We start from the raw sequence: 14,478 nt of genomic DNA, 5'->3' as shown, positions 1-14,478 counted from the left end.
AAATTGAACTAAAGGCTAAAAGTAAGTGCTAAGTTTATCTGGAAAATTCAGTTATATCCACTCCTCCCATTATCATACATAATTAAATCAAATTATAGATAGACAATGTTTGAAAGAGTTTCTCATCTGAGATTGAAGAGCAGGGATGGGAGTAAACATTAATCCTAGCCACACAACAGACATTAAAAAACTTTAATTCTAGCAATATTTACCAGACTGATGGTGATAATTTTATCATAGGCCAATGAGGATTCTCCAGCAATCATTCCAGAACCCCGAAGATTTTCTGCTCCAAACCCTTCTTCCTTACCAATGATATCCGTTATCTTGTACCTATTGGAGATAGCCAAGCCGACTTAGAGAGGTATGCACAGTCACCTTATAAAGGTATTGCACTGGAAGAATAATCCCAACTAAAGGGCTGTGAAAAACATTCTGAAAGGTTTTATTTAGCACCAAGGCTTTACATTCTTCTCATTATGATTATGAGAATTTGAGATTTCTAAGTCTTCCCTTTGTAGGTCAATGGCTGTTTTACCTGGAAGCAACATGGTTTTATAGTAACAGAATCCAGAATTTAGCAAATGGTTTAAAATACCTGCCTTATGGGGATAGTAACTTCTATAAAATGGGGTATAACAGTATCAACCTCTATAGGTTGAGAGCAACCAGGAAAAGATTTGACACATAGCCAGCTCTGAATTTTTAGATGCCTGTTCTTTTTTTCTAGAGCAGCATCGATGTATTTCTGTAGTAAGTTATAGCCATTAAATAAAAAACTTAAGATGGTACATAGGAATAAAATCTTGAAGTAGAGAGGTAGTGGAAATGCTCAGCCTACTTTCTTAAGTCAAAAATGATCTCTCTTTCCAAGACAGGGATGAAGGGGAAGGTCAAAACTGTGCTTTCCCATTCCTGCTCTCTCATAAATATCTAGTGTATACATGAAAGTTCCTGGCTATCATCCTCTGGAGGACAAGCAGAATGTATGCAGAAGTGATATGTTGACCAAGATGTGCAGAAAGCATCCTGTGTATCCAGTGAGAGCCACTCATCTGTCTTGTGGGCAGGGGGTGAGGAATGCTAGCTGGTAACGGGGAATGCAACTAACAAAAGAAAGGAAAATACTAAGTTGGAAGTCGAGATGGGCATATATGATTTATTGTTCCATATGTACCCAGAAGGGTAGGTAGAAGGTGCAGTTTTATAAATTGAAATAATAAATAAGTATCTCATAGTGGCTCTGAACCTGCTTTCTTCTCCCATATTTCTTAACTCCCTTCTTAATTTCCAGCCCCTGTTCAATTCCTTGTCTTGGCCCTCTGTTTGTCCATGGTTTTGTATCTTTGTTCTCCAAATTCCCTGGCCTATTTTTAGCCTCTCCCAGTAATTCCATAATTCTTCATTTTGTTCTAGATTCTAGAGTTATGTCATAGGTGAAGCTAATCTTCTTTAAGAGGTTAATGAGAAACACTAATTGGGGGCTGGAGAGGTATTCTTCTGCTAAGGCTCACATGCCAAAAAGTCACAAATACGAATGGGCTCAGACAGTGTTCTTGCAAAGCAGGCCCTGCCCTCTCAGGACTGCCTCCAGTTTCTTAGGTGACTGGTCACAGGGCGTCCTCTACTCCACCATGTGAACAGTAACACCCGCCAATGTTCTTTTTAGTGACTCAGGCCTTCCACCATCTAAGACTGTCGTTTTTTAATATTAGATGACGTCTACCATTACTAATAAAATCAGGGACCCTGGGTAGCACAAATAGTTATATGTGAAACTACTGGCTAAAGGTTGGTAATTCAAATCCACCCAGAAGTGGCTCATAAGACCGGTTTGGTGATCTGCTTCTTGCAAATCCTATAGAGAAGTTCTACTCTGCACACATGGGGTTGTTATGAGTTGGAATACATTCAAGAGCAACTGAAAAAATAAAAACTTTTGCATTGTCTGTTGCAATTAATAAAATACATTTATGTGTATGACTTTAGATTTTCATAATAGCCAGTGTGATAGGTATCATCAGCTCCACCTTACAGATCAACGACGACGACCAGGGCCTTTGTTGACTAGTTACATAATGCTGTGTAAGAACTTCGCATATATTAGTTTACTTATATTTATCTTACAGAGAAGTAGAAGAAAAATCACATGCTTTAGTAAAAGGTACAACACCAATAGCTTTCTTAGATACTAAAGGAATAAAAAAAATCAGGGTTAAACAACTTTTATAAGGATGTCTATCCCAACAACTTGAAAATAATTTGGAAAAGGAATACACCTAAATTTAAAATTTATTCTATTTTTAATGATCCATAACTACTTTTGAATGGAACATTCTAAAATTACTGAGATGCTCAGTACTATAAACTCGGCAAACTTGGAAACTTCAAGTGTAACCAATAAGAAAAAATGACAAAATTTTAAAATGTACACTTGAATAAATAGACAAACATACTTTCCTTTGGGGAAGAGTTAATATTATGAAGATAGTGCTTGCTTCGGCAGCACATATACTAAACTGAAACAATATAGAGAAAATTAGAATGGGTCTCTGGAAGAATGGCATGCAAATCCATGAAGTGTTCCGTATTTTAAAATATACATATATAGATTATTAATATATCAGGCCTTCCTAAATAATTATAAAACAACACCATTTCAATAAAAATGATGGGGGAATTTAGGAATTAAAAAATTGATGATGGCAACATATGTACAAATGTGCATGATAAAATGATGTACAGATTGTTATAAGAGCTGTAAGAGCTCCAATAAAATGATTTATTAAAAATTTTAAAGTATATATACACACTGACAAAAATAGTCAGTACACTTGGGGAGGGATGGGAAGTGGAACTAAGAATGTGAAGAAATTTGCCCAATAGTTAAAATGTATGGTATTAGTCTTAGAATTGATAATGACAACAACAAAAGAGCAAAAAGCCTAGTATAATTGAGTGATTATTATAAAAGTGAGAATAATATGAATTATTCAATAAATGATATTAGAGCAACTGATTTAACATTCTGTAAAAAACTTGCAGCTCGAAAAAAACTTCAGTGGTAAGCGAAATAATCCAAGTTAAAATAACAATTGTTTTTATCTGGCAAGGGTCAAGGACAAGTGGAGAGAGGAAGTAAGCACTCTCATATACTGCTGGTATGAGTAGAGAACTTGAGAAAGCAATGTGGGATTATCCTTCAAAAAACTTTAGAAAGAGACATATTCAAAGTCCATGTATAGAAATTAATTCAAAGGGACTAATCAGAGATAGTTATAATGAAAAAAATACATAAGATAATATTCAGCTCAGGGACAGAATAGTGAAAACTACCCATAAAGTATACACTTATATATATTAATTAAAATGAAATACTATTCAGCCATTAGAGCATCAATACCTAAGTAATATCTTAAGAATAAGAGAGTATTTTCCCAAGATACTCTTTAAGTGGAAGAATAAATTAGAGCCTATCTTTTATGATCATAATTATGTAGGAAAAATATGTCCACAGAAAAGAACATACTCTAACAGATTAAAAACAGCAATCTCTCAGAATAGGATTATAGGAGATTTGGGGTTTTTTCCTTTCTAATTGTTTACATGTGCCAGGTTTTTCTACAATGAATGAGTAGTACTATAATTAAAAAACCCAATCGATACCAGGGGCATTCAGCTAGGAAGTGGTAGGATACAACCATGGGTCCTTCTAGATTATGTACCAAGCACTCTTCAGTGTTGCTGTCAGCAGGACAGCAGGAAAAATAAAGCCTAGCCTCCTCCTTTCTTGAGTCTATGCCAAGCTATCCTGATGCATACACACCGACCTGGATTCTCCTTCATCCTCCACATGTTCACAATAGACAGCATTGAGAGCACTGACTCGTTTATAATCTTGAGGGGTCAGATATAAATATTTGAATCCCTGTGAAACACAAATAGTTTTTAATCATTATTTGCCATCACCTCACAGCCAGAAGATACAGCAAAGCACATGTTAACACAACTTGTTCCAAAACTGTTTTTGAGGTGCCACATCACTTCTTAAGAGTTACTACCTAATAGATACTGGTGCAGACAGTTCTCTGCTGACAGTTCTCTGTTGAAAGAGAAGTGTCTATTTCACTAGTCATTGACTGACTGTCCTTGAAACAAGATACCCCATAGCTGTAACTCCAAGTACATTCTACTAGCTTCAGTTTCATGAGGGTTCAAGTGCCATTGTCTAATATTCATGGACATCTCTTTGAAGTTATCAATATAAAAATTTAAAAAGAATCGTATGAATTACTATTCTTCACTTTCACAATCCACGGAATTATCATGATATAAACAGGTAGAGAATGATTTAGAGAATCACAAAACTAAGAGATTCGATATTAAAATCTGAAATCTATATGCAGTGCTAATAGTAAACCCTGAACTCACATCTTTTGATTTTTCCAATTGTTTCTAAATCCACTTACACTTTCAAAATTATACTAACAATTCATATTTGATTTGTTTTTATACATATATGCATTACTCAAAGTAGTTACCTCATATGTGTGTTTAACTTAGGTGAATTAGCCACCCAGTCAAAAAAATTAAAAAGAGAAAAATACTTTAAATATTGTGAGAAATTTTGGCCAACATTCAACTCAGTGAGTTTAAGATATACAGGGAGAATAACTCGGAAGAGACAGGAATCTGTCATTGATTTTCATGACCCATGATGGGTATGCTTTCAGGGATTAATATGTCACTAAACATACTTATCTTCAATTGGGGAACACAGACAATGTGCAAGGTAAATAAACAAAAAGCAAAAAAAAAGGGGGGGGGACAAGGTCTGAGACAGTGATTCTCAACCTGTGACCCATAGCCCTTTTGGGGGTCGAATGACCCTTTCACAGGGGCCGCATAATTCACAATAGCAGAAAAATGACAGCTATGAAATAGCAACAAAAATAATTTTATGGTTGGGTGGGGGGTGGGGGGGGGTCACCACATGAGGAACTGTACTAATGGATCGCGGCATTAGAAAGGTTGAGAACCGCTGGTCTAAAAGGGAAAATAAGAGAAGCTAGGAGAGTTGCGATTTTAGAAAGAATATTTAAGGAAGACCTCACCAAGAGCATGTCTCCAGTAAAGAGGTGAGAAAAGGAGGGATAACTGGATAGAAAAAGCACGCTAAGCGGAAAGAACAGCACTTACAAAGGAGTGTCAACAATTACGAGCATAGTGCAGGATCGGACAGTGTTTCGATGGGCATGGTGTTTCCCACTGATGGCTGGTCTAAAGGACAAATAAAGGACCAAGGAAAAGTGGGTGACTTGGTAGCCTCAAGTTTTGGTACTGTCAAAGGACCGTTGGATTTAAGGTCCTAGAGAGTGAGCTGCAAAGATAGCAAGGGGAAGGAGGTAGTGGTGGTCAAGAACAGGATGCTTGAGATTGAAATGATAGGGAATTACGGGAATGAGAAGTTGAAGTTGAGGTGGGGTGCAGGACACAACCATTAGAGGAGAAGAAGTCTAGGATCAAGAGGTCGGGTTACGTATGGGAAGGATCCTCAATGTAGTTACAGTGACCACCAAGAATTCTAACAAGACTCGTATTGGACAGGGTGGCATTGAACTAGAAACTAAAATATGTAAGGGTTGAGTGAGACTGACCAAATAGTCTAATAAAGAGTAATGAGGTGTGGCATGAGGGATACAAGAAAAAGAGAAAAATCCATCATCACTTAAAAGATCTACAGGGTGGTTACAAAAAAAAAAATCTACAGGGAATGTAGTGTTCTCAGTGAAGAGACATGCTCCAAGTACTTCAAGAACTCTGGGGAGCAATCACAGAAGTTAAGAATCTAAGAAAATTTGCTGGTGATAAGTTCTATAAACTTTGAAGGAAAGGTTTAAAGATATGTATTTTTGGCTTACAATGGCCCAAGCTAAATGTGTGTCTACTATTTCATCAAGTATGCTACAGGGTAGATAAACAACAGCAGCAGCAGCAGCAACAACAAATAAACCTGTTTCAAATCTGGAGGGAAAATGATTCTGATTTAATGGAACCAGTAACTTATTAAGGAATTTTCCTAATTTTGATTATATGTAATGTCATCTTAAGTGTTGATTTTTAACTTAACGCCCCCTACCACTCTTTTACACATGTACACTCAATTGCATAATCATGTAATGCTTTGAAACATTTTATGTTCTTCAGCGGTACCTTGTAAGGATCCTCAGGATCTACCCAGGCCACATGAAACATATGACGAATTTCCTCTGCAAGTCCAATTCTTGCTCCACTATTGGCTGCTACATAGATCCGTGGGATACCTTCTGCCCTGGCAAGCTCAGAGGCTCTGAGAAATAGCAAATCTTCTTGGGGTCCAAAGGACCCAATTCGGTATGTTATGTCATTGCCAATTACAATGGCATCTCGGCCTTCTGGGTATTCAGGACTTTTAAGGGTCATTTTCCAAGCTACCATGCCAATCTGAAAAGACACAAACAAATAAATAAAAGCTTCTTAAAGACAGATCTTGCCCCCACCCCCAGATCCCTTGGATTTATCAGTGTGTACACAGACAAAGTCTTCATGTGAAGATGCTGTTGTTTGGTGCCATCGAATTGGTTCCGACCCTATGTACAACAGAACAAAACATTTAATGGCCCTGCCTCATCTTCACAATTATTCCTAGGCCTGAGTCCATTGTTTTAGCCATGGTGCCAATCCATCTTGTTGAGGGTCTTCCTGTTTCACTGCCTTTTCACTCCACTTTTCCAAGCATGATGTCCTTCTGCAGGGACTGGTCTCTCCTGACATGTCCAAAGTATGTAAAGATATACATTGCTGAAGAGCAAAGTTCCCTGTGGGAAACTGGAAACTACATTTTAGCATACTTCTCTAGATTATGTTGAGATGGCTGGTTTACTACATAGTCTGCCGCTATTTCAATTCCTTCTTTGAGAAACTCAACAAAAACGAGGAAACCCATGTCTAAATGGACTCAAGCTATGCACGGAAGAACGTCATGTTGCCAGTACTCCCATCTTTTTACACTACCCACTCTCTCAAGACATTATGTTCTGAGATTCCTTCCAGGAAACGTGCGTGACATGAGAAAGGGGCAGAAACAGGATCACCTCTTTTGGACTATTTCGCTTTTGTGATCCTCGGTCCTTTTATTATCTCCCAGCATTTACATAATAGGAATAATAGAAATATAATTTACTAGCTTGCTTCAGATGTCCTTCCCTTTTGCACTAATTTTCTATAGCTCATTGTTGCTCTCTTTGAATAGCTCTCTCCCAGCACAAGAAAACTACAGTATATAAGGAACAAATCTCTTGCTGCATTGTGACATATGTAAATCTATTTTCTATTCAGGACCAGCACACATGAACAAATTAATGAATCAAGACTCGAAGGCAGAGGTGGCATATCTTTTTCCAAACCATCAAACCCCTCCCCTCTTTAAATTCCAAGCTATAAGAACTAGGGGAGCCCTGGTGGCACAGTGGCTAAAGCATTCAAATGCAAAACAAAAGGTTGGTGATTAGAACCCAATAATCACTCTACAGAAGGCAGGTGCGGCAGTCGGGCTCTATAAAGATTTACAACCTCAGAAATCCTACGGGGCAGTTCTACTCTGTCCTGTAATATCACTGAGCCAGAACCAACTTGACAGCAATGGGTTTGGATTTTGATATGAGAACTAGGCAATCCTACTATATGCTTATTTGCTAGTTTCATTTCTTTTTTTCCCTTCTTTTTTATCTTTAAAAAACCCCCAACCCTCCCGTACCCGCTATCTAGTTTCATTTCTTTTCTATTCACTCACATACCAGTTACATCTGCAGTTTTTTATGTCTGACTGTCTGTTTTCCCTATACCTGGATAAGTAATGTTTTTTATTCTCTCTCTCTCTCTCTCTCTTCCTTTCTGCCTGCCCCCCTCCTGCCACTACTCGCCCCCTAAGACAAAGCCTACCAGATGAGTGTTCTTGGTCCTGCCTAATGGAGCCCAGCCACATCTGAAACCCTGGTCCCTCATCCCCAGGCTGCTGCATATCACCTCATTGGGGAGCCGGCCATCAAGAAGAGCCATTAACAGATGTAAATAGCAGCATCCCCAGAAAGCCACATGCATCACCCAGACTCAACCGGGCCAGTGATCATAAGCTCTGAGTACACATTCCTCAATCCAATTGCACATCCACTGTAATCAGGTTGGTTGAAGCTTTCCACATAGCTATTTGAGATTCCCCGCATTAAGAAATATATATTTGGAACAGCCACAGATAAATATAAGCTATTTAATATATCATACTATTGGCCAAAAACAAATCAAAATGGATATAATACAGAGGGAAAAAATCCAATCACCTTCTGAGATAAGGTATTACTCTATCTGCTCATTAAAGACACAGAAAGGAAGGAGAAACAGATCATCCAAAGAACAGAGCGAGGATAATTTTGGTTGTGTTTTTTAAGAAACTGATTAATATATTGCCTGGCTGGGGGTGGGTGGAAAATTCACCTGCTTGCTCATGTTTATCTCTAACTGAACACACCTCTTTCATTTTTCAGGAAATTAAAACCTCTCCCTTTCTACTTTTCTCTAAATGCAATAATGCAAAGATTAGTAGTTAGGAAGAGACACCAAGTCTTAAGATCTATTAACCATAGGTATCGTAGATAAGCTTAAAAACAAGCCCGGAGAGTCTACTGCAGCATCTGTGTGCTAATGTAAACACCGTGACTATTCCCACACTGGGCAGGAAAATAATACTTTTATCTTTTGTTATTACCTCGGGGACTGTCAGTTCAGCAGCTGGTCAGGTCATTAAGCTTGCAATATGGACTTGAAATTAGGTGTCAACAGAGCAGCACCCGGAAAACAACTTATTCTTTATCAATGTATTTCCAAAGTGTATTCATAATCGACAACTTCTCTATAAAGCATCTTTCTAGAGAGTAGAGCATTATCTTAGTCATAGTGTAGCAAAATTCCTATGGAAGAGACTAAGTTTTGGGTGCACAAAGCATCTGTTACTAAATTTACATTAAAATTTAAATTTCATTGCTTATCAAACAATAGAAAATATAATAATGATATGCTTTGGTGTCATACAAAGTCAAATCCAAAACTAGGCCCTATTACTTATTAACTGTGTGACCTTGAAAATTATTTAATTTTTCTGTGCTTCAGTGTCTCCCCATTAAAAATTAAGGAACTAACAACTGTGGGTGTGATGATGCTAAATAAGCTACTGGAAGCAGAAATCTAGGATATTAACTTCACCACACAACATTTTCCCTTTTCATTCCTTTCAACCCATCTAAATCTTATCCATTCCAAAAAGGTTCGTTCAGATTTCATTTCCTCAGTAAAGCTTTCCCAACTCTAAAGTGACCCCCTCAGTTTTCCAATCTTCTATTGAAACCTTCACCTGGGGAACTAATTTGATAATCAATCACATACTGCCTAGGATTGTATTTAGCTTGTCACCTAGTCATTTTCTCTCATAGTTAACATGACTCCTATTCATAATTAGGGAGTAGTAAACATTTGTTGGTACCCTTGTCATTTCACTTTTTAAAGTAATACTGTGTGAACAGTCAACATCAAAGACTTGGAGTACTGACCATGATTTTTCTCCGGGACACTATTTCATTCTTTAATAAACAATAATAGTTACCATTAACTGAACTTCTAGTATATGCTACATTGTACTAGATGTTAGAAAAATATTGTTAGCAGTTAAGCACTTAGTCTGAGGAATAGGGCTGATTTGGTTCAAATCTCAGCTCTACTCTTCGACAAGCCACTTAACCTTTTATAATCTCAATTTTTCAATTACAAAATGAGACTATAGTGCCTTTCTGGAAGGACTTCTCTGAGGAGAACATATCACATTAGTACTGAGCCTGGCATAGAAAGATGCTAAAACATTAGTTATTAGTGGTAGTATCATTAAAATAAGATGAACAATAACACTTGTGAAGAATTCATTTCTCCAAACAACCAGGCCAGACCAAAAAATCAGCATTTGTCCAAAAACAAAGTTCAGAGGTCAGGAAAGATGGGGGAATGAAAAAGGGTGCCCAGGGAGAAACTGGGAAGACTATTACATCAGAAGGATTGTAACTTATGTCACACACACACACACACACACACACACACACACACACTCTCTCTCTCTCTCTCTCTCTCTCTCACACACACACACACACACACACACACACATATGAACTGTTGAGTACAAAATGAATTGATATGTAAACATTTAGCCCCAAAAATAAAATGGTCAAAAAGTAAAATAAAGTTCACACAAGGAGAGATGGTATTTCCTTTACTGGGAAATAAGGAAAGGGCACATTATTTTATTAAATATAAAACTAGTGCTATTGTATTTAGTTGACTACAATTTGGAAAGATGAACTCAATCCTACAACGCCAATGACACCTCAAAGGCAATGTGGGATCCTGGACCAGAAAGAGCATTACTGGAAAATCTGGTGAAATCCAAAGGAAGCCTGGAGTTGACCTAATGGGATGGAACCACTATTAATTTCTTAGTTCTGACCATAGTATCGTGGTTCTATAAGATGGTACTATTATGGGAGGAATCCTCGGGTCATACTCAACTATTACCCAAAAGGGAGGTGGTTTCAACTCTGCTTCCAGAAAGCCACCCTCCTGAAAGCATTGTGGAGCAGTTTGACTTTGTATCCATTGGTTGTCATGAGTCAGAATCTACCCAATCGCACTAACATTAGGAGAAGGGCAAAGGGTATGAGATATGTTTCTCCAACTTTCCTATAAATATAAAAATTATTCACCCTCCAAATTATTCCAAAATGAAAACTCATAGAATTATTTGGTGGTGAGAAGTCCACTGGCTGGGGGGGGGGGGAGGGTGTTGGGGAGGTCTTAAGTATTACATGCAATCTTATAAATTACTAACTTCTCCATGTCTCAAGTTTTCTCGTTAGTAACATGGGGGTAATAACTACCTACGGCACAGTCTCCTTGTGAGGATTAGATACACGGTAAGCCCTAGAAGAGTACGTGGGCATATAGTAGGTGTTTAATAAGTATTATAATTCCATATATATTTAAAAAAACATGCTTAAGAAACAAATAGAAAAGGAAATAAGGGAAAATGAGATGATAATAACTACAAAGAGACCCCCCAAACTTGTGTTTGTTAATTGCTAGCTTTAAAATTTTATAAATTAAATTTAGCTGAGCTGATGGGCAATATGGCTATGTACAGCAATTATAGGTGTATCATACGGACATAATGTCACGGGCTTGTCTACATTTAAAAATGTCGAAATGACAAAATTTTGTTTTACACACACACTAAAAAATAAAAAAAGAAGAAGAAAGAAAGAAAAGCCTGAAAAAAAGGATTATTCAATGTCTCTTCACTGGGTATTGGGGATATGGGAATTTACATTTTTATCTCTGGTGTATGTTTGAACATCTCCACAGTAAAACAATTTTTATATGGATGAAAAAAACCTCAGCAGCTTAATGAATTTCCCATACTCTGGAGGAACTGATCCAAGTCTTAGTCATACTTTAACAGATGATGTTTATATAAAATTAGATATAAACACTTGGAAATTTAAAAATCACCTTTAAGAGAAGAATATCAAACATTTTCTTAATTTGCTGGGGTTATCAGGTTAGGCTTTTCAATACATATATATAAGAAGTACTATGCTATTGATGTGGTAGAATATAAACCTATGTATACATAGGTTTATATAATATTAATATCTTTACCTGAGAAGTAACTGCACTTCAGTTGTTTTTATGGTCTGATGGTTAAATACATATTTATACTTTTAAAGTCAATATTTGTATAATAGACAAGAATAGTGCCTATCAGCTAAATACATATTTAGGCCTGTACCACATGTATTACAAACATGTACTAAAATAGAAAGCTCATATTTATACAGAGCCTTTCATCTTGAAGGGGCTAAAGAGCTTTACAAACATATGTACATAATGACACATTTGCACTGATAGGCAGGCAAGGTATCAATTCACCCACTGCTCTATTTCTTCCAGCAGTCCTGGCTAGGAACACATGGTGTCAACAGATGCAGGCCTATAACCGCTGCAGAGACGTGGAACACCACGATACACGTTTGTCATGCACAGCTTCGGCAACAGAGCTTTCAACTCGAGAACAGCAATGGCTCTCCTCAGGTACAGAAGCACTCGGCCATTTCCGGCTTTGTGTTTTAAAATTATTCTCTACTAAACTCAACTAATCACTTGACAAAATTGAATTTGATACTGGAAATGATTTCTGAATGCAAAATACTTTGATGATAAAAACTAGGTTAAAAAAAAGCTTCCCCCTGCCCTTGTTACCAAAAAAAAAAAAAAATCAGGAAAAATGGTTCAAAATATATTTTATCTAAGAATAGCTTTGTCTCAGAGGATTGGACCAGGACTTCAGATGACATCCGTATTTGTCCCTGCCCCCCTCCCATTTAATTAGGGCACTGTAAGTTTTCTAGTCAAATCAACTCATTGTAGATGGTTCTATCTATATTATACACATATTGGATATTGTACATGGAAAATTGTGCAGCCACTATAAAAGTATATGAAAGAGTAACTATGTGATTAGAAATGAGAAATGTGACAATCATTGATTCTACTTAAGCCCAGATTGCCTCGTGTAGTGGCCAAAAAAATAGCCAGGGAAATCCTATCATTGAGTGGCCCTTCATTTTCCCTTTTCTCTCTTTCCAATGGCTTATCCAGGGGACCTCTGGTGACAATGACCCTCCAGGATGACGGGATGCAGGAGGTCTTAAAGGCTGAGGAAGCAACAAAAAGGCAACATGTAGCCTGAAGGGGACTTGTGAGCTCATAGTTCTGTGAGTCTCGGATAGCACTTTTTGACATTAGAAGTGCCCCCATCAACTTTCCTGATCCCTGCCTCTAAGTCAGTAACTAAACAAGTGGTCCTAGGTACCCACTGCATATTATATTTGTGTTAATACAGCCATAAGTGTTTTTCATAAGTGATTTTTAGAGGTAATAAATCATAGCTTCTTTTTTATAATTGAATGTTTCAACCAGCAATTTCTTAGATTTAGGGTTATCAACCTAAAATAATATTCTTAAGGTGAAAAAGGAACAAAGTTAAAAAGAGTGAGAATAAGTACAAACAAATGCGTGCTTTCCTAATACAAGTACTGAAGCGTGCTGGTGGTGCAGTGTTTAAAGTGCTCAGCTGCAAATAGAAAGGTGGTTGGAAACCACCTGCCACTCTGCACACATCAAGATTTACAACCTTGGAACACCTACGGGACAGCTCTACTCTGCCCTATAGTGTTGCTAGGCGTTGGAATAGACTTGATAGCAATGAGTTTGTTTTGGGCTAATACAAATTATAAGGAGGAAAACATTTCTAGGGCCACAGTTTGATTCTGGAATAAACATGCTTGCTTGAGGGAGGAGGGAGAAAGGAGTGGGGAGGAGAAAGCAAGCAGTCTTATTTAACTGTTTTTATGTGGGTAAAATGATTTGTGCCACAGTATTTCCATAAGAAGTGGGACCATTATTTTCCTGTAGAAACACATTTGGTTTGAAAAGTATCACTGGACAGGACGTGAAAATCAAACCGAATGAATTATTCACAACCTCCGATCAGAGGTGATCATTATTTCTGATGCTCCAAACAGTGATTAGGATTCTGCCCTAAGATGTCATTTTCTCGCTGAGTAACACCAGCAATAGAGAGGCATTATCCATCTACCCATATATGTATTTTTTTCTCCTGGGAGGATCTTGGTTTAATGTTACTATAACAGATACTAAAAACATGGTAATATTAACATTTATTCTGATGGTGCCCATAAATGCCATTAGTCTGACACCAAGTGTCAACACTAATCATGACCCAAAATTAACAGTGAAATTGACATCAACATTAATTGTACTATCAGTGTGGGTGGAATGTGCAAGCACATGCACAGGCACTTCCAAAGCTGCCATCATTCCACAGTAACAACACTACTGTGCTCAACAAAGAAATGTGAAGCGAAAGCTAAGGAGCAAAATGTTGTTTGTTAGGGTGTAACAAGTATGCGCCAATGCTAACGATGCTGCCGAAAGCAGAACAACACCTTTCTCACAACTCTCCTCTTTGAGATGAACTGTAAGGACTTTTCTATAAATGCTTAAACACAGCTTAGACTTTGGCTGAGATGCTGTAACTTGATTTGTTATGTTTCTTGCTAAAAATCTAAGCGTTTTTATAGCAAAGCCTCCGATAGCTATTGCTCTAAACTCACTAATGCTAAGATCACTACCATGCAAAGCCCGGGAGCAGCAGTACAAAGAATCTTAGTTTGTCAGAGTCAGCAGGAACCTCGGCATCATCTACATCAGAGATGAGAGAACAGAGATCCAGAAAGAAGGATTTTGAACTCAAGCCCCTTTTCA

General features: G+C 37.5%; 1 protein-coding gene and 1 non-coding gene across 8 annotated transcripts in view; one reads left to right on the top strand and one right to left on the bottom strand.

Annotated features, from left to right (window-relative positions):
- ACACA (acetyl-CoA carboxylase alpha) overlaps nt 1-14,478 on the bottom strand; it is a 318,090-nt gene that overhangs the window by 65,165 nt on the left and 238,447 nt on the right. For all 7 annotated transcript variants that reach the window (XM_075561440.1, XM_075561439.1, XM_075561438.1 and 4 more), the window contains 3 exons: nt 6,214-6,483; nt 3,831-3,928; nt 213-333 (listed from right to left, as the gene is read on the bottom strand). In XM_075561440.1, the coding sequence (XP_075417555.1) occupies nt 213-333; nt 3,831-3,928; nt 6,214-6,483 (489 nt within the window). The remainder of the gene's footprint in view (nt 1-212; nt 334-3,830; nt 3,929-6,213; nt 6,484-14,478) is intronic.
- Nucleotides 2,491-2,595, top strand: LOC142460445 (U6 spliceosomal RNA). The gene has a single exon (XR_012786647.1). It is a non-coding gene; the product is annotated as a U6 spliceosomal RNA (small nuclear RNA).

The sequence above is a fragment of the Tenrec ecaudatus genome, chromosome 10 (assembly GCF_050624435.1).
Source record: "Tenrec ecaudatus isolate mTenEca1 chromosome 10, mTenEca1.hap1, whole genome shotgun sequence".
NCBI lineage: Eukaryota > Metazoa > Chordata > Mammalia > Afrosoricida > Tenrecidae > Tenrec > Tenrec ecaudatus.
Note: the sequence above shows the minus strand (reverse complement) of the source record. Positions and strands in the feature narration are given on the sequence as shown.